We start from the raw sequence: 21,627 nt of genomic DNA on the forward strand, positions 1-21,627 counted from the left end.
CCCAAAGTTAATGGCCCTATCTATAGTCCACTAAGGAAAAGAATGAAAAAGGGGAGTAGATAGCAAAAATAGCCAGAGAAATTAGTGAAAGGATAGAGCAAATAAAATGAAATCAAGTCTTTTCAAGATGAAATATAAGCCCAAAAAAGAGTAATACAGAAAGGAGTATCCTTAGCATCTGTGAGATAGGAAAGAGTTAAATTCAAAGGAAACCATGAAAACAAAAGTAAGAATCACACATATGATTGAAGTACTATGGAAAATAAGATGGAACCCAGATGCAAATTGAGACAGCATGATGTAGCAGATAAAGTACTTGGCTTTGAGTCAGAAAGCCCTCTGCTTCTGAGGCACACTAGCTTTATAAGGAACAAACCACTCCACTTCTCAGTTTCCTAGGCAACTCTCTAGGATTATAACTTACAGATGAATTGCTGATCTGCATTAGTAGAGGGAGTTGCCATACCAAGAATTTCACAGAGAGAAGGAATCTGGTCCAAACAACCTTCCTCCAAAAGAAGAGAAATACAAACAGGGAAGAACATTTAAAACTAGATATTCTGCTTATGGAACATGGAAAGAACAAAAACTGAGTACAATTTTAGTTGTTTTTTTTTAAACTTATACAAAGAAGGAAACCAGTTCCAGTGATTTGGAATGGGTTTGTGACTCTTCACTCAAAAAAAAGAGAGACAGAAGTGGGGACAAAGAGAGAATAGTGACAGGAGAGAGGATGTGCATTCATCATAAGAATATGTGGATATCCTTAAAATATAGAATCTGTCTTGTCAACTCTACTTTGCATCATCTCTCAATCCTTCATCTCCTCTCTGTTCTCAGAAACTCCCCTGATAGAGGTCCTGATTACCATCTGCCTGAACCACTGTCAAAGCCTCCTGACAGGGTTTTCTGTATTCACTCTCTCACCTTTCAATTTATTCTTCTTCCTACTGCCAGAAAAATCTTCCTTATGTATAGAACTGGCCAAGTTATTCCTCATTTGACAAGTCTTCAGTGCTTCCTTTGCTTGGCATTCAGACTCCATGACCTGGCAGCTGCCCTTTTCAGTTTTAAGTACCTGCTTCTGCATACTTTATGCCCCAGCCAAATAAGAATATTTCTTATCCCTCAGGTGTAACACCCAGTACTTTCCAATTCCATTATTTTGTTCACAGTGTTCTTTCTACCTGATTTGTCTTCTCTCTCTTTCATTTATTGAGTTCCTACTTATACTATCAACTTCAACTTAATTCAATTAAATGCCTATGTCCCAGGCATTTTGCTCACTACTAAGGATACAAACTTAAAAAAAAAAGTCCCTGCTTTCAGAGAAGCTTATAATCTAATGGAGGAAGACAACACACAAATAGAAATTGAAAAGCTGAGATTAGGGAAACTAGTGGGTACCCAGAATGGACATGATATTCTGTGGAGATGAAATCAAGCAGAGCTACAGAAGTAAAATGGAGAAAACTTTGAAGCCTTCCAGAAAGCCATGTGTTGGGAGGAACTTATTGAACCACCCTCCAGCCCTCAATCAGAGGGGAGAGACAACTAAGGAAAGTGAAAAGGGAATATAAGAAACTGAGTCAATCTGCATGGTGATTGTCAAATGTTATCTTTTTCATGAAGCACTGTCTCATCTTACCTATGGATAGCAACCTTTCCCCTCATGTTTCATATTCTGTGATTTAAATTATGTATGAGAGTTATCTGTGGTTGTGTAAGCTATTATTCTAAAGTTCAATGAAGGGAGTAGTGTCATTTATTCAAATCAATTAAATTAGCATTTGATAAGGAAATATCTAAGATGTTCCAGATACTCTTCTGAGTGTTAAGAAAATAAAGACAAAAATGAAAGTTTTAGCCTCCAATGAGTTTACCCTTACTGAGTGCTGGAGACGACAAAGTAATTGGCAAAGGGAGTAAAAGAGTGCATTCATCTCAGACTTAGAGTAGGGGCTTAATAAAGGCATGTTGGAATAATGAATTGAAAATATAAGATAATTAATAAGAAATAGTACAGGAGAAATATCAAGTTTATGAATATGTTTTCAGTCCCAAAACAGTGAAATATGGAGGTTACTTAAGGCTTTGGCACATTTGTAGACTTTGATAGAAAGAATAGTGCTAAAGGAAGATTTTGGCTATGTCTTGGGCAATTATAATAGGGCTAGATATAACAGAAAAGCAATTTATAAAACCAAATATATATAATACAAGATAATAAAGCAAACATTTATCTCAGGCCTAATGTGAGAAAAACATTATATTATATATGACAGAAGATACAAAGTTCAACTAAGACGTGGCTCTTGACCTTTAAGAGCTTACGGTCTAGCAGTAGACTTAATTTCTAAGGATATAAAAATGAAGGTCACTTATTTTGAGGCATACCAGTTGTTCAGAATACACTTACAAAATATAAAATGGGTCAGCCAAATTGTTAGGATTTGTATTCAAGGAAGAATAGAGGTTATGGCAATTAAAAATAAAATTTACTGTCTTTTCAGATCATACAGTGATAATAGCCGAAATTAATTTCTCAAGGACTGGAAAACTTGGCTCAGTTTTATGGAACTTGAGAAATTTCCTAATAGAACATGAAAAAGTTAAAAATATATGATGATGATCAAGGTTGGAAAAACTAAAGCCTCTTTTCAAGATACCAGCACATAGTAGGACAAAAAGTAAAACTTTAAAGAGTAACATAAGCACTCCCATTTAGAGAAGTGATTAATAAATAATGAATATATCAGTGGCTATGACACATGAGGAGATCAGAACAAAAATTACAGAAATCAAAGAACAGAGAAGTCTATGATGATAAATTCAAGAACATAAGGGAGAAAAGATGCCAGAAATAAATAAGGGCACACTACCTAGAAACATCTAACAGAGCACACACATACAAAAGAGAAGTCCATGATGACTTAAAAAAATCAAAAGGACAAATTGTAATGATGTCAAGGAAGTGTAAAATACCAAAAGAGTTCATTAACAACCTGTCTCAAGGACAAGAATGGGTACAAAGATGGGGGAAGGCTATGGGCTAATGTCAGGGTATTAGACATTGTTAAAACATTTGATATCATCAGAAACCAAAGTTCAACAAGGGAGAATCTGGATTCATTTGTAGAAGTGGGAGATGTTTCTAAAGGTAGTGATGAAAAGCTCCAAAGTTGAATTCTACAAGATTTTTGAGGACTGATGGCCTAGTGAAATGAGGAAGCTAATTCCACAAATTTTTTCAGCAATCATGTTACAGAAGCTAGCCAGACTAGCAGAAAGCATGGCATATGAAGAACAGCAGTGTGTAATAAAAAGACTGTTGACTGAACTTTAGAGAAATTATGAAATACATACTGGTCAAGAAATACATGTGGTCATACTGACCACAACTATGGTCAGTTCTGGGCGCCACATTTGTAAAGAGTCTTGTTGATTGTATTGTATCCAGAAAATGTCCAGTATAGTAAGTGAGGATGGAGGGGTCTCACAAGCCAGTGTCCTGTGGAAAACCTCTAAAGAAATAAGCAATATTTAGTTTGGAGAAGAGAACAATGAAACATTAAAATGGATAATGATAGCTGTCTTTAAAAATATTAAGGATTGTAATTTGAAAGAATGGTTAAACTTTTTCTGCATAAATCTAGAGGACAGAATGAAAACCAAAGGTCAGAGTCTCAAAGTTATCAAATAGTCAATCAACAATTTATCTTGCATTTACATGATAGACATTCTTGTATACTAGAAGGCAAGGATTTACTAAGCATTTTCTATGGGCCAGGCACTGTGATGAGCTCTGGGATTGTAAATACAAGCAAAAATAAAGTGACTCAGAAGTCAGAGTTTATGTTCTAATGGCAGAACACAACACATAAATGGGAATTTAGACAGGTGGTACAGAAAATGAAGGTGTGAATAAAGTCAGGAGAAAGTCAGGAGAAAATTCAAGAGGGGAATGAAGGTTGTGCAGTTCACAAAAAGGAGACTATAAAAGAGATTCACCAATGGGAAGAGAAGGCCAAATCTGTTGGAAGGATATTCCAGGGTAAGAAGGCATTAAGAGTGGTTGGATGTCCCAGGGATGCCCCAGATTCTGAAGGAAGTTCCAGGTTTAACAAAAAAAAAAAAAAAAAAAAAAAAGCAACTGAGGCCTGGGAGCTAAAGAGATCACCAAATGAAATATTGCAGAGAGAAAGGATAAAGAAGCTCAGGACAGCACCTTGGAATATCATATCTACAGTGGGTATAACATAAATGCAGATCTATCAAAGGAGATTGAGGTATAGCCAGACAGACAGAATAGAATCAAGAGAAAGTAGAGTCATAAAAACCCAGAGGTGAGATTAGAGTAACCAGGGAAAAAAAGGTGATTAAGAACAGCAAAAGTTGTTGAGAGGTCATTAAGCCTGAGAATAGAAATTGGCATTATATTTGCCAATTAAGAGTTTAGTTGATTTGATAGACCTAGCTCTTCTCAGCAATGCAGGGATTCAAGACAATTCTAATAAGATTTAGGATGGAAAATGCTATCCACTTCCAGAGATAGAACTATGGAGACTGAATGTGGTTCCAAGCACAGTATTTTCACCATTTTTTGTTTGCCTTCTTGTGTTTTTTTTCTCTTTTGGTCTGATTTTTCTTGCACAATATGACAAATATGGAATTATTTTAAAGGATTGCATATGTTTAACCTATATCAGATTATTTGCTGTCTTGGGGAAGAAAGAAGTAAAGGAAGAAGGGAGAAAAATTTGGAATACAAAGTCTTATAAAAATGAATGTTTAAAATTATCTTGACATGTATTTGGAAAAATAAAATCCTATTGAGGAGGAAAGAGTTTAGTTGAACAGGAGAGAAGATATATAGAAGGATAACTATCAGAGAAAATGGTATCTAGCAGGGGTTTTTAAGGCTAATGCAACCTTGGTAAACAAAGTCTTGGTAAACAGCCAGAAAGGAAGAAGTAAAGAGTGAGATTTTGAACACAGAGTGAAAATGATAATAGGAAATAATTTTGGCATTGGCAAGGAAAAGGACCACTCCTTTATCAGAGACTGGAGTAAAGAAGAAAGTAGGGGAATGATGCCCAAGGCCTGTGAGATGAAGGTAATAGGCAACATCTCAATATTTTCAGTGAAGTATGAGGGAAAGGAAGGATCAGAAGGTACTGCAAGAGTCTTGAAGATAGAAGAAAGTTTAGAATAACTCATGTAGTGAGGTGGAATAAATATCAATTAAAGAGTCAAAAGATTGCCCTGCACTTTAGGGAGTCTATCTGAAATTAGATAACATATATAAGGAATAAAGCAACTTTGTTCAATAACATTTGAATAGGAGTGATCAAAGTTTTGCTAGCAAATGTTTAAAAGCAGCTCTTCAACAGGGCATACTTTCAAGCTTAATTGTCATCATTAATATTTTTCTATCACTTTCCTAAGTCTATTTCATCAACAAAACAATAAATCAAAGCCTTATTTGTCCTTTAGTAACTTTCCAATTTATAATTACCCACAATGAAAATTTAACACTTATCAAAAACAAGAACAGACTACTCTAGGACATCTCTAGGAAAGAAGAAACTTTATGTTTAGACTAATATGGGGTTTAATTTTTATCAAAGCATGACCAGTAATAAGACAAGGAGGCAAAAGATTTAAGAGCAGGGGCAGCTAGGTGGCACAGTGGATAGAACAAGCCTTGAATTCAGAAGGACCTGAGTTCAAATCTGGTCTCAGACCCTGGGCAAGTCACTTAATCTCAGCCTCAGAAAACAAAACAAAACAAAACAAAAAAAAAAAAGATTCAAGAGTAGATGATCATATGGAGTCCAACTGTGGGGTAAATAGTCAAATTAGGAATAAAGGCAGAAGTGTGGTCTACAAAAATACAATTAAGTATTTATTAAATGGCTATTATGATCAAGCACTGTACTATACACTGTGAATATAAATTAAAAATGAAACAGTATTAGAAATATATAAGAAAGCATATATCACCAAATTAAATGAAAAGCCATAAAAAAAGGAGCTCAAAGTGTTCTTGAGGAATGGTAGATTTGAACACACTCTACTCTCATAAGTCAAGATTGGCAAAGAAAATAAATAATGAAGCATTAATGTGTAAACAAAGTGTTAATACTCTGTGATCTTTAAAAAATACCTACTTAAATTATCTGGAGTTCCAGCTACCGCCAACAAAAAAGAAAGAAAATTGATAGAAAATGTAATAAAATAAATAATAATAAATAAATAAAATAAAATAAAACCAGAATGCATCAAATATCTTGATACTATATCTTGGTATTAACAATCAAAATATGCAAAAAATGTATGAAGAAGATTTAAAATCAGAAAATGATTGAACAAATGAAATGACAGTCATACTCCTGGCTGGGTCAAGTAAATATAGCAAAATGATGACACTTTCCAAATAATACATAAGTTTACCACACCCTTGAACAAATTATGAAAAACCAATTCTATAGAATTAGACAGAGCCATGATAAAATCATATGAGAAAGTAAGTAGTCAAGGAAATTAAGAAATATAAAACTAAAGCAGGGGATCCAGGTTTCAAAATATATTGTAAAGCAAAAGTTATTAAAACTATCTGATATTGAACAAAGCATAGAGAAATAGATCAATAGGACAGAAATTATTTCAGGATAAATTACCACTTCTATAACAGTTAGCCTTTAATAAACCAATGCTTTAAAAGATGCTGGGAAAACATTAAGAACTGCTGTGAAAATCAGATAGCTACATTATGAGAGGGGAGTTATCATCCATATTCCAAATCATACATCAAATGAATGTCTAAGTTATTTTTTGACCCAGTCACAACATAAAAGTCAGTAGAGAATTGACTTAGAAACTAGAAGACAAAGAATCAATTCTAACCTCTGACAAGTATCAGCTCAACTTGGGAAACAAACAACTTCTCAGTATAACATGCCATTCTCTTAAGACTATAAAATGAAGAGCAAGTGTCAATTTTCATTGCTAGAGGCAGTTTCTTTGGGAGGTGTTTATACCATTGAAATCACAGATCTTTTTAAACATAACTAAAATATACTTTTTTAAGATCATAAAACAAATGTAAGAAAAAATGAATAGCATTTCTCTAATCTATAGAGAAAAAAGAAATTTTAATTTTAAAATGAAAGTATTGGAAACAAAAATGATGCTTGATAATAAAAAGACAATGATTTTATAGAATAAAATGGAATATTTCTGAATTATGGGAAAATGGTTGAGAAAAAATTTTCAATAAATCTATCTTATATTCACATATATAGACACATATGCACATATGTCAAGCATAAATAGAGATTTTCTGGATACATACATACATATATATATATATTTATATATCTCAGACATCCAGAAAGTATAAAGGACCTGAAATGATAGGCAAGCACTTTCCAATAGTTAACAATTCTACACAATGATCAAAGGACCTGGAAAAAAAAAAACTTTCAGAGAAGGAAATCTTAGGTTTTATAATTGTTAGTTAGGATGACCTAAGTTCAAATCCATCTTCAGGCTCTTATTAGCTGTATAACTTTGCACAAGTCATTCAACTTTACTTCCCTCAGTTTCTTTAACTACCAAAAAAGGAAAAAATAACACCTACCTCCCAGGGTTGTTGAAAGGATCAAATAAGATACTATTTGTAAAGTGCATAATGCTTGGCACATAAGAAACACTGTATAAATGTTAGCTGTTATTATTATTAACTGCTAATAACTAAATGAAAAATTGTTTAAAATTCCTATAAAGAGAAATATGCAAAAGGAAACAATTTCCAGGCGCTAAGTTCCCTGCTACAATGGCAAAAAAAGAAAACAACTCATTTGTGTTGGAGGGACTGCACAATAGAACATTTTGGAGAAAAATCTATCTCTAATGAGTCACAAAAGTCATTTTTGATCCAGTAAGGCTAGGGCCTTATCCTAAAATGAACACTGAAAAATAACCTTTCTATGGCAGATACAGGGAGATATTAAAATGACAAAACCTAAAAATGATCTATGTACCTAAGGATTGAAAAACCAACTGAAAAAAGATGGCATGTTAATGTGAGAGGCAGTTGTTGTTCTTCCTCTGTTCTCCAAGAGGACCAATGACATCACCACGGTGATGTCTTGATTTGTACATGAATTGGATTTAAGTGAAACAGAGCTGTTCAAAGTCATCAGTCTCAGCCTCTCCTCCAGGCAGTATCATATAGAGAAAGTGAAGTGAATTTGGAATCAAAGGATTTTAGTTTAAACTCCAGCTCTGACCCTGAGCAAGTCACTTCAGATTCTGAATCTCTGTTCCCTTTTCAGTAAAGAAGAATGTCCAATTATATGGCCTCTAAGGTCCCTTCTAAATCTAAATCTATGGTCCTCTCAATAACAAAATATAGTGGTATAAAAAGTAAATGTGAATATATGTAATAATGGAAAGATCTACATGAAGTATTACAAAGCAAAATCAGAAGAACCAGAACTATATACATACATTAAACTCAAGCAGGCATAAATGTTAAAGATGTAGATATAGATGCTATGTAGATATAGATGTAGAAATAAATACAGACCAATCACAGGCAAGAGTACTTCAGGTGGACTTGAAAAAGGAAAAAGTAAATACCTTTTGTACTTGTTTATTCATTCATTTGATTATAATTTAGATACTAAGGTTTTATGTAAAATTTTACCCCTTTGTTTATTCCATTTGTCTTTGTTGATGACTCTTAAATTTTTGAAAAACGTTGAGTCATTTTTATTTTCAGCTCGGTATGACAGGCATTAAAGCAGTCGCATCTCATTGTTATAATAACGCATACTAAGCCTGAATACAATGGAAAGTCACAAGGAAACAATTTTGTTTTATCTCCACAATTGAGATAAAAATGAGATAATACCACAGAACTCTTCTCACAAAGACTCTAACCTAAATTAGCTCCTCTGGACATCATTATTTCCTATGTATTCTCTGTGGCATGTGCAAAGAGATAAAGGGAGCAGGTGCCCACTTCTATAAAAATTTTAAAGCATTTAGTTTTTTGAATATTATGAATGATGATGATGAATAATTATGTCAACTTTAGTTAAGATTGTCCTTCCATTGTTGACACCTTGAATATCATTTTCTTTTTAAAATGTGGAATGGATTCTCCATCCCTGGGCATTTGGGAAAAGCAAGTTGGAATAATCAAGGCACTCCACCACCTAGCCCCTATTGGTCTTCAAATCTTCACAAATATAATCACTAGTATTCCTATGGTTAACCTACTACTAATCCTATGGTTAACAAATTCCCAAAACCTGTTTCTTTCCCTATTCCATTTCACTCAATCACAGATGACAAAGGAGCAATTTATTTTCAACCTCCACTTCTAAAATCTCTCATTCCATCCTCCTCAACCCAATTTCACCCATGTCCCTCTCATTCCAGCTCTGTTCACCCTTTCTTTTCTGCCCTCTGGAGTTCTCTTTCCAGAGTAAATATACTTGGTTTACTCTAGACGGCTTTCTCTCAAATTCCTTCCATATACTATCCCTTACTGAATCCTGGCTCCCTCCTCTCACATTAAATCCCTTGTCATCCTCTTCAGCATTAGCTATACCTTCACTCTTACTAAAATCGTCACTGCCTCTCTCTCTCTCTCTCTCTCTCTCTCTCTCTCTCTCTCTCTCTCTCTCTCTCTCTCTCTCTCTCTCTCTCTCTCTCTCTCTCTCTCTCTCTCTCTCTCTCTCTCTCTCTCTCTCTCTCTCTCTCTCTCTCTCTCTCTCTCTCTCTCTCTCTCTCTCTTTCTCTCTCTCTCTCTCTCTCTCTCTCTCTCTCTCTCTCTCTCTCTCTCTCTCTCTCCACTCTTCTCTTCTCTTCTCTCTCTCCTCTCTCTTCCTTTTCTCTCTTTTCTCTCTCTTTCTCTCTTTCTCTATCTCTCTGTTTCTGTCAATATGAGCTCCTTTTTCTCTCAATCTATTGACTCAAAACATTTTTCATATCTCCCATTCTCTATTTCCACCTAGGTTCTATAATAATGTGACCTTTCTCCTTGCCAATTCCTAACCCCTTACAAATGCCCTTGATCCTATCCCCTCTTGTCTTCTCCAAGAGATTACAACCCAAATTAATCTTTTCTTTTATCTTCAATTTTTCCCTACTCCTTTCATATATGTTGAAATTGGGGCAGCTAGGTAGCACAATGAGTAGAGTACCAGCCCTGAAGTCAGGAGGATCTGAGTTCAAATCTGGCCTCAGACACATAACACTTCCTAGCTGTATGACCCTGGGCAAGTCACTTACCCCCAACTGCCTCAGCAAAAAAAAAAAAAAAAAGAAAAAAAAAAGAAAAGAAAAGAAAAGAAAAGAAAAAAGAAATAACCTCCATCATTATAAAAAAAAAATTTCACTAGAATTTACCATCTTCTCAAACCATTATTCTATATCCTCTCTCTTTGTTAACCAAATTTCCAGAAAAATTGTCTGTTTCAGAAAAATGCCTATACTTGTTGCTATCACTTCCCTTTTTCTCACTCACTTCTCAGTTCTTTGAAATTTGGCTTCTGATTTAATGCTAATTGAAACTGTTCTCTCCAAAGTTGCCTTTGATCTCTTAATTGCCAAATTGAAAGGACTTTCTCTATCTTCATCCTCTTGACATATCTGCTATATTTGATATATATAACTTCTTGGTCTCCTTGGCTGCCTTCTCATGCATACCATGCCCCTTCACTGTGGGTGCTCCCCAGTGTTCTGTTCTGGCCCCTCTTCTCTTCTCACTCTACATTTTCTTTGGTGATCTCATTAACCTCAGTGGGTTTATCATCTCCATGCATGTAACTCACAGATTTCTATATTCTGCCCTGTTCTCTCCTCTGTGCTTGAGTTCCACATGACTAATTGCCTGTTGTGCATTTCAAAATAGATATTCCCAAAACACCTTAAGCCAAACATGTCCAAGAAAAGAAGTCATTATCTTTTCCCTCCAAATTAATTATTCTTTCAAACTTCCCTATTTCTGTCAAAGGTACCATCATCCTTCCACTCTTCCAGCTCTCCCACCCATAGCATTATGTTCAACACCACATTCTACTTTAACCAACTATCTAATCAGTTGTTAAATCTTGCCATTTGTACCTTTACAACATCTTTTACATCTGACCCCTTTTTTCTACTCAGAGGATCACAGACCTTAAATTCAGGCCTTTATTCCTTCTAATACAGATTATTCCAACAATCTCCTAACTGGTTTTCTGAATTTATTGCTCTCCACTCCAATTATTCTTTCAATTCGTTGCCAGAGATTTTCTTTAAACACATATCTGACCATATCACTACCCAACTCAATAAAATCCAGAAATCATTAAAAATAAAATATAAAACCCTCTGTTTAGCTTTTAAAGTCCTTCACAATCTGACAATTGTTTTTATAAGTACTTTCTAAAATTCACTAAAATCTTTCCTCTTTTGTTGGCATTACTCTTCCTCTACTCATTGTAATGCAGTCAAAATAGCCTTTCTCCTCTCTTCACATATGACCTCCAATCTCTCCCATTTCTGTGTCTTTGAACTGACAAGACCCAATCTGACTCGTTACTTACCTTTGCCTTACAGAATCTGTCTCCCTTCAAGCTGTAGCTCAACCATCATATGAAGCCTTTCCTGGTCTCCCCAACTCTTAGTACTCTCCCTCCCAAACTGCCACACATCCAACTTTGCTGAATTTATTTGTATAATAGATATATTCATGCATACATGTATATATATGTATTGTGTATACACACATGTATTTTCTATATACCTTTCTGCATTAGAATGCAAGATGTTTGAGAATAAGAACATATTTTTTTATATTTGTATCTCCTGTACTTAGTGCACTGGGATGATAATAATATGTATATGTATATAGTGCTTTGAGATTTGCAAAATACTTTATATATTTCAAAACTATATGAGGTAGATGCTATTATTATCCCATTTTATATATGAGAAAGTTGAGGTTGAGTGAAATTAAATGACTTTCCTAGAGTCACACAGCTAAGTAAATATATGAGGCAAAATTTTAATTAAGACCTTTCTTATTCTAATCATTGCAACTAGAATAAGATAGTAAAGTCCCTTCCACAAGTTTTTGGGGCCTGTTCTAAATGAAATGACTAAAGGTATACAAAGTCAAATAGTAAAGAAGATCATCCAATGGGCTTGTGACATTTAGTCTACTTCTCTGAACGCTAAAATGGTCTAAATTTTATAATCCTTACCTGCACTAATAATTTTATTCTTCAGTCTGTTGCAGAAAGTGAATTTCAGAAAGTAGTTGTAAAAACAACCCACTCATCAAAAACACAGCTGAAGTCTTCCCTCTCCAAAAAAGCCTGGCTAATTATCAATTGATTAATTGGCACATTTTAATTATTTGGTTCCCTACTTCTCTAAAGAAACAGAAAACTACTGTGAAATTTTAGATGCCCAAGTCTTCATTATTTATAACAAATTAACATTCAAATTAGCTAATCCATGACCACAGGGGAGTACTAACATGACAAATTACCATCACATACAACCTCCTCAAATAAACATACTGGAGTATTTAGTGAGGTAGGAGCCTTGATCTTCTTTGTTCCTAGTCTCTAAAATGGAATTTACTGCTTTCTCATTAGTGAAGATTAGCACTTTCTTCACACTTATTGTATATTTCTATCTTTTTCCTTGATAGCAAAGTTGTTTACTAATTGTTTGAATCTATGACTTATGAATCAGCCAGTGATGACTAAGAGATAGATCAGCCTTGTTAGAATCTTGAATTTATATATATGTATATATATATATCAATATAACAATTATATAATTAATATTACATATAATAACAATTAACAATCATTAACTAATAAATAGATACTGCTTTATAGTTTGCAAATTGGTTCACATGTATCATAGAACAACTCTCAGAAGTAGATGCTATTTTTATCCCCATTTTACAGGAAACTAACACAGAGAGGTTAAGCAACTTGCTCAAAATTACATAATTAGTAAGTATCAGAGTCAAGATTTTAACTCGAATCTTTCTGACTTCAAATCAGGGATATGCTCATAGAGAAAGGCTGAACTGACTTCAACTGCTACATTTTTAGTGGATGCATTTTTATCTTGAAAATTATCAAATGCTACAAATCAGGTCTTTTGAATTATTGTTTGGTTGATTATCTAGACTTAAGAAAGTGATGGAGAAAATATTAACAAACAGATCAAACTTTAAAGTGTGCTAGTTCATTTTATTTTTCCAAGATTCACTTGTTAAACATTTACTATCATATTCCTGATCCAAGGCCAGCATTCTCCCTAGCATACATCTAGGAATTTGGGGAATATTCCATGCTTTCACTTAATAAATATCTGTTTAACCAAAATAAGTTCTTAGTATACCCAATATATTCAATTGGTTCCATTGAAAGGATAATCGATTTTGAGCTAGAAGGAACTCAAGAAATCATTAAGCCTAACCATTCTATATCAAAAAATAGGAAATTGAGACAAAAAGAAATGAAGTGATTTGGCCAAGATAACACCAAAAATAAAGAACATATCTAGGATTTAATCCAGGTCCCACAATGTCCAATAAACACATTTTGACATTAAAATTTGCCTTTTGTCATTGTATTGTCTCTCTTAGTTCTCATTTACCTCAACTAGAAACATTCAGAGAACAACAGATAGGTTCCCTGCCAACTAGTGTCAGTCCACAATTTGTATCCTACATAAATATCAAAATAATCTTTCTCTCACATCACACTTATGCTCAAAAAGCTTTAGTTGCTTCCTAAAACTCCCAATAGAATATAAGCTACTTTCATAACAGGAGGTATTTCATTTTTATATTTGTATTTCCAAGCTTTAACCCAATAACAAGTTCTAGAAAACACCTGATTAAAAGCTATTGAGTTGAACTGACTTGCCTGCAGAAATTTCAAGCTTTTTATTTGGAATTTAGATCCCTTTACAATAAATCTTCATCCATATCAATAGCAATAGCAATATAATCCATTTGTATTATTTCTCTTCATACATTTAGCATTCCAGTCAAATTGGTCAACTTGCTCTTCCTCTTATATGGCATTCTGTCATCCATTTCTGGACCCTTGGAACATGCTGCCTCCTTTACTTCTTAGAACCCTGAGCTTCTGTTCAGTCCTTCCTTTCTTATTTTCAACAATTGTTAATGTTCTCCTATTCTTTGAATGAATATATATGTATATATTCATTTATTTATATGTATCCATGTAGATATTATATCTAACCAATAGAATGTAAGCTCCTTGAGGACAGATACAGTGTCTTCAGCTAACATAAAATAAGTGATTATTAAATGCCTTTGGAATTGAACTATTGAAGAGATAAGAATAATAAAGTCAAGGAACCATCATCATGATAATTTCTTTCTTGTGACTGAAGGTACAGAGTCTTAATCGTTAAACTTCAGCTATGCATAACTATTGCAAAGGTTTCATCTCTGTTTCCTTTTATTTATACCAACTTAGGAAAGACAAAGGTTGTGACTAATAATAAGCACATTCTTGTTTCTCTGGTGTTAGGAGACATACAAGGGATAGTGTTAGTTGGTTGGTTTAAAGCATAAAATATTCAACTGGACATTATTTTCATTTGTTTTCTGAACAGATGACCCTCCTATAACATAAAACCAAAATATCATTCCTAAAGAGTCATTGAGAGAACATAAGATCTGAAGCCCTTCTGAGAAAAATGAGTCTATTTTATCATCTTTGGAAATCATCCAATGTGTCTCTCTGATTGACTTCATGATAATAGCTCACATTTTCATAGAGTCTTTTTGTTTTGTTTTGTTTTATTAAAGCTTTTTATTTACAAAACATATCCATGGGTAATTTTTCAACACTGACCCTTGCAAAAACTTTCTGTTCCAAATTATCCCCTCCTTTCCCCTACTCCCTCCTCTAGATGGCAGGTAATCTAATACATGTTAAATATGTTTAAAATATATGTTAAATCCAATATATGTATACATATTTATACAATTATTTTGTTGCACAAGAAAAATCAGATCAAGAAGGAAGAAAAAAAAACTGAGAAAGAAAACAAAATGCAAGCAAATAACAGCAGAGAGAGTGAAAATGCTATCTTGTAGTCCACACTCAGTTCCCACAGTCCTCTCTCTGGGTGTAGCTGATTCTCTTTATTACTGAACAAGTGGAACTGATTTGAATCATCTCATTGTTGAAGAGAGCCACTTCATCAGAATTGATCATCATATTGTCGTGTTGTTGCCATGTACAATGATCTCCTGGTTCTGCTCATTTCACTTAACATCAGTTCATGTAAGTCTCTCCAGGTCTTTCTGAAATCATCCTGCTGATCATTACTTACAGAACAATAATATTCCATAGCATTCATACGCCATAATTTATTCAACCATTCTCAAATTGATGGGCATCCACTCAGTTTCCCATTTCTTGCCACTACAAAAAGGGCTGCCACAAACATTTTGGCACATGCAGGTCCCTTTCCCTTCTTTAAGATCTCCTTGGGATATAAGCTCAGTAATAGCACTGCTGGATCAAAGGGGATGCACAGTTTGATAACTTTTTGGGCATAGTTCCAAACTGCTCTCCAGAATGGTTGGATTCATTCACAACTCCACCAACAATGCATCAGTGTCCCAGTTTTCCCACATCCCCTCCAACATTCAGCATTATCTTTTCCTGTCATCTTAGCCAATCTGACAGGTATGATCTCAGAGTTGTCTTAAATTGCATTTCTCTGATTAATAGTGATTTGGAACACCTTTTCGTAGGACTACAAATAGTTTCAATTTTTTTTTAACCTGAAAATTATCTTTTCATATCCTTTGACCTTTTATCAATTGAAGAATGACTTGAATTTTTATAAATTTGAGTCAATTCTCTATATATTTTAGAAATGAGGCCTTTATCAGAACTTTTGAATGTAAAATGTTTTCTCAGTTCATTGCTTCCCTTTTAATCTTGTCTGCATTAGTTTTGTTTGTACAAAAACTTTTTAACTTAATATAATCAAAATGTTCTATTTTGTGATCAATAATGATCTCTAGTTCTTCTTTGGTCACAAATTCCTTCCTCCTCCACAAATCTGAGAGGTAGACTATCCTATGTTCTTTTAATTTGTTTATAATATCATTTTTTATGTCTAGATCATGAACCCATTTTGACCTTATCTTGGTATATGGTGTTACATATGGGTCAATGCCTACTTTCTGCCATACTAGTTTCTAATTTTCCCGGCAATTTTTGTCAAATAGTGAATTCTTATCGCAAAAGCTGGGGTCTTTGGGTTTGTCAAATACTAGATTACAATAGTCATTGACTATTTTGTCCTGTGAACCTAACCTATTCCACTGCTCAACTACTCTATTTCTTAGTCAGTACCAAATGGTTTTGATGACTGATGATTTATAATATAGTTTTAGGTCTGTCATAGCTAGGCCACCTTCACCATTTCCATAGAGCCTTATAATGGCTCACCAAGTGCTTCTTTTTCCACAGTGGAGATGGAAAAAAAAAAAACCAGAGACAGACAGAAAAGCAGGCAAAGAGCAAAGAAGAAAGAGATAATAGAAAGACAGAGAGCAAAATGGATAGGCAGAATAGACAAATGTTCTTTATGCTTTAAGATTATATCATTTATAAGCTTGCTTTAAGTGTGCTTAAATGACATCTTTTTTGATACCTATCCATGTATACATGATTTACTGGCACAGGAGAGTGATGGGTTAAAGTTAAAATATGCCAAGTTTCTAGCTCTGGGGAAGCTGGTAGAGTGCTAATTGGGACTATTTAAAAAAAAAAAAAAGAGTTGTAATTAACACTTCAGTTCATTGGGGATCAAGAAGAGAGAAACAAAATCAATTGATAAAGTGAAGAAATTGTGGTTGTTAGTTCATTTTCTCAATCAAAATAATTGTCTTCTTTTGGCTAGGATTGCCTTAGACCTTTCTGATGCATCTGACTTTCTTTTTTAAAATAAAATTAAAATTCAGGATATAGGCAAACATTGGCTATTGTCCCTTCTAAAAAGTAAAACTAACATCTACAACCCAATGTCTCATCTGTCTTCTTGATTTCTTGCCTCTGCTCCTCTTTGACAGGTTTCTAGCCAACACTACTTTCAGGGGCCTCAGTGGTTCCATCAAGGTGAAAGAATCCACAATCCTAAGCTCTGAAAACAACTTTTTCATCTGGAATCTACAGCATGACCCAGTAGGGAAGCCAATGTGGACCCGCCTGGGCAGCTGGCAGGGAGGGAAGATCGTCATGGATTATGGGATATGGCCAGAACAAGCCCAAAGGCACAGAACCAACTTTCAACATCCTGCCCGGCTACATCTGAGAGTGGTCACCCTGATTGAGCATCCATTTGTCTTCACACGTCAAGTAGATGATGATGGTCTGTGTCCTGCTGGTCAGCTCTGCCTGGATCCACTGACAAACAACTCCTCCATATTGGATGGTCTTTTTGACAGCCTCCAAGGTGATAATGATACAGTGCCCCTTAAGTATAAGAAGTGCTGCTATGGCTACTGTATTGATCTTCTGGAAAAGCTAGCAGAGGACCTGAACTTTGACTTTGATCTCTACATTGTTGGAGACGGAAAGTATGGAGCCTGGAAAAATGGTCACTGGACTGGGCTAGTCGGGGACCTCTTGAGTGGGACAGCCCACATGGCAGTCACTTCCTTTAGCATAAACACTGCTCGCAGCCAGGTGATTGACTTCACCAGCCCCTTCTTCTCCACCAGCTTGGGCATCTTAGTGAGAACCCGAGACACGGCAGCTCCTATTGGAGCCTTCATGTGGCCACTCCACTGGACAATGTGGCTGGGGATATTTGTGGCCCTCCACATTACCGCCATATTCCTCACTCTATATGAATGGAAAAGTCCCTTTGGAATGACTCCCAAAGGGAGAAACAGGAGCAAAGTCTTCTCCTTCTCTTCAGCCTTGAATGTCTGCTATGCCATCTTGTTTGGCAGAACCGTGGCCATCAAACCTCCCAAATGCTGGACTGGAAGGTTTTTAATGAATCTCTGGGCTATTTTCTGTTTGTTTTGCCTTTCTACATACACAGCAAATCTAGCTGCTGTCATGGTTGGAGAGAAAATCTATGAAGAGCTCTCTGGGATACATGACCCAAAGGTAAAAAACAAACTAAAAAAAACCTTAGAAATGTCAGCTTACTCCAGCTCTCATTATTGAGTATTTAAGTCTTGTTCTAAATCTCTTGTCCCTTGTCCCTTTAGAATTATATACTTAAAGGGTTAAAGACTTTAAGGTCATTGTGTTCATCTAATCCAATCCCCTCATTTTTCAGATGAGGAAATTAAGGCCCAGAGAAATTAAGCAACTTGACTAAGGTCACACAGCACTTGTCATAATGAAGATCTCTAGGTTCACAGTTAAGTGATCTAGCATTTATTTTCATTTTGCTTGTTGAAACTCTGTCAAGTACAATGAGATTATCTCTGTCACCCACTTAAGGAAAATTCAGGAAGCCAATTTATTGTCTGGAGTAGGCCATTCTTTAATTTACTGTCAGTGAAAAGAAAGAGGTTCTTGGAAGTAGTTGTTTCAGAGAAGTTCTGCCTATTAGAAATGTCTCTTAACAGTAACTATTCCCTAGAGATTGACCATCCGAGGCAAAAGATACCAGCAGTCAAATATCTTGTCAGATACTCCTAATTTTTGGCCCACTCTAAACCCAAGAGAACAACTAAGTAGTATAAAGAAACTTTACCCAAGATACCCTTTAAAAAATGATGGATCGCTTTTCTTTGGGGTGAGTGGAAGGAAATCAGAAAAACAATACATTTAGTCACTAGTAAAGCATCTATTTGCCCATTAAAAAAGCAATGTAGTTGGAAGAACTCATAGTTTATCTTGTAGACCTAGTGTTTATTACAAGGTAGACTAAACTGAATGCTTTTTTACAGTCAGAAGTTATTGTGGCCCTTTTCAGGAATATGTCAGTGCGAAGAACAGTACTTTAGACAGTGGTAATTTTTCATTTGGAACTAGGAGTTGCAAGAGTCAAGTAAGTTAACGGGAGATAGAGTAGCCAATTATATTGAATGCTTCTGACCTTTAGAATTGCTTTCCCCTACTTAAGTTGGTGACTGATAAACCTGGATTTTGTTAGCATGGTCTTCTGATTGAATAAATACCATTGTGCTCAGGGACTTGTGATTAGAGTGATAGCTCAAGTTTAATGGAAGCATAGTCTTTGATTAAATTTTAGATTCAGTTTTCATTAATTTAACAAGTAGTAAATATTTCTTAAAGCAAACTAGATGTGTGGTTATCCTCTGCAAAGGAAAGAAGATAACATTGAAACACCTAATTAGCCAACCACTGAATTAAAGAATGCTTTAATGGCCAAATATCCCACCTTTTTATCATATAGGATTGAAACATCTCCCTATAAAATTTCATTTAAAATATATATACTTTAAAATCCCATTTTCATAATAATACCCATGAAGAGAGTATTTTCAATGATGCTTAGCTATTTTTAAGGACTAAATAGACCATTCTTCATAGTCCGTATAGCTCCTGACAAGTTTTCAATAGTTCTCTTGGTTTAGTTTAAGCCTTTAGATTTGTTTTGCAACCAAAGACCAATAACAAATTTTGCCTATATAGCTCCAGGTAAATGGCACTGCTCTTGCAATGGGATTCAATTAGAAGTGAGTCATCAGGAGTAGGTAATGAGTTCCCTTCAGTGAAGGAACATTCAATGATTTACTTGGAATTCAGTGAACATTTTTAACTTCCTTAAGCCACAGATGTACAATTAAAACATCAGCCAACTTAACAAGTGAACACTGAGAATTGAACTTGTTTCCTCCTCTGAATTTTGGACTAATTTCCTCTATCTCTAATTAAGGTCAGTAAATTTTCCACAAACTTCCATAAATTTTTAAGGTTATGAGTTTAATAAACTATATATATAAACAACTTAAACAATATGAAACAAATCAACTCTATATACTATGAAAATCAAAGAAACCAAATTTGAACAAAAGAACTAGCTAGATCTGTGCCCATACGGATTTAGAAAGGTTCAGAGTACCTACAGAACACATAAGACAGAGAAGTAAACCAGTTTTATTAAAGGGGCATCTTTAAAATATGAAGATCAATCCAGAAGAATGATAAAAATGAATCCATTCTGCTAAAGCCCTGAGAGAATTGGTGACCTCACTGAACTCCTAGAAGGAATCACAGTAAAGTTAAATAGGTTTTTACAGGATTCTTATCTAGGTGTAATAGCACCAGTCAGTGGGAGAAAGGAGCAAGGAACCTGCATCTAGGAACTGGTATTGATTCATGCTTGTGGGAAGAGAGAAGACTCCTAAAGAAATAGCTTTGGGCCATTAATGACAGTCTTACTCTACCTAAGTGATCCAACTTAGGTCAAACTTCCCCAGGGTTTTTTCATTTACCTGAGTAAGGAGACTCTAGTGATCAATAAACTACATGAATTTTTTATTTTTCAAATATAAGTTTAATATAGAACCAACCTTCATATTTTAAATAATATTTCTTCCTTCAAACTACAGAAGGAATTTAGTACCAGTGCCAAAACAAGAACGTGAAAAGTGAAAATTCTAATCAATAAACCCAATTGTTGTTTTTTATGCCATTGTGATGATAAAAATAGTTTTTAACATTTTTTTCCTACTGAGTTGTTTTGGGGTTGTATAACCCCAATGACCTGTTTAAAGATGAGGCTATTTTTATTGGAATTTCTTTGAAAATTGGCCTAAGGGTCTTTAAAACTATGAGTCTATTGAAAAGTACTATAAGAGAGTCAAGTCTTATCATTTTCAAAAAAGGAACCTACTAAGTTTTAGGAGAATTCTAAGATCATCCTATGAAATGAACAGCAGATATACAAACTCTATTTTGGGGGAGGGGAAGGGGAGTTTAGACATCAGGGACTTTCCCAGGGACCCACAGCTAGTAAGCCTCAAAGGTCCTCCTGATTCCAGGGTCAGTGTTCTTTCCACTGCAACTTCTAGTTATGACAGACAGATGTATAGTCAAAGATTTAAAAGGGAAAGAAACTTTAGAGATAAAACCTCTTATTTTACAAAATAGGAAACTGGAGCCCCCGAGGTCAAATGACTTAACAAACTCAAATCACTTAAGGGGCAAAGCCAGGATTTTAACCTAGTTTCTAATACTCGAAATTTAGAGTTTTTCCTATATACCAACATTGTTAATTCTCTGTTTGGATCACTATACATTCCCTTTTTATTTTGCCCATGGATTTAAATACATACAGAATGTCTGAGCTAAAAGAAAATTTATCTTGGAAAAGGAAAATTAGATGACTAGAATTTTTTAAGACTAAAGCAGAGAGGGGGAGGGAAAAGAGAAGGAAAAAGACAAGATGAATACAAATATCTAAAACTGAAAAATAATTTGGAGAAAAAAAATGAGAATTCAATGCATTTAGCTTTCTCTCTGGGGCATCAAGTTTACCTCATTTGTTAAGCTAAAGCTACTTAATGAATATTCAGGTTACTTTATTATTATGGTATCTTCT

The 21,627-nt window shown here is 34.7% G+C and overlaps 1 protein-coding gene across 1 annotated transcript in view; it reads left to right on the plus strand.

The window, feature by feature from the left end:
- Positions 1 to 21,627, plus strand: part of GRIN3A (glutamate ionotropic receptor NMDA type subunit 3A) — a 202,088-nt gene that overhangs the window by 77,047 nt on the left and 103,414 nt on the right. Inside the window, exon 3 of the mRNA XM_074282997.1 lies at positions 17,165 to 18,212. Within this exon, the coding sequence (XP_074139098.1) occupies positions 17,165 to 18,212 (1,048 nt within the window). The remainder of the gene's footprint in view (positions 1 to 17,164; positions 18,213 to 21,627) is intronic.

The sequence above is a fragment of the Sminthopsis crassicaudata genome, chromosome 1, assembly GCF_048593235.1.
Source record: "Sminthopsis crassicaudata isolate SCR6 chromosome 1, ASM4859323v1, whole genome shotgun sequence".
Classification (NCBI taxonomy): Eukaryota; Metazoa; Chordata; class Mammalia; order Dasyuromorphia; family Dasyuridae; genus Sminthopsis; species Sminthopsis crassicaudata.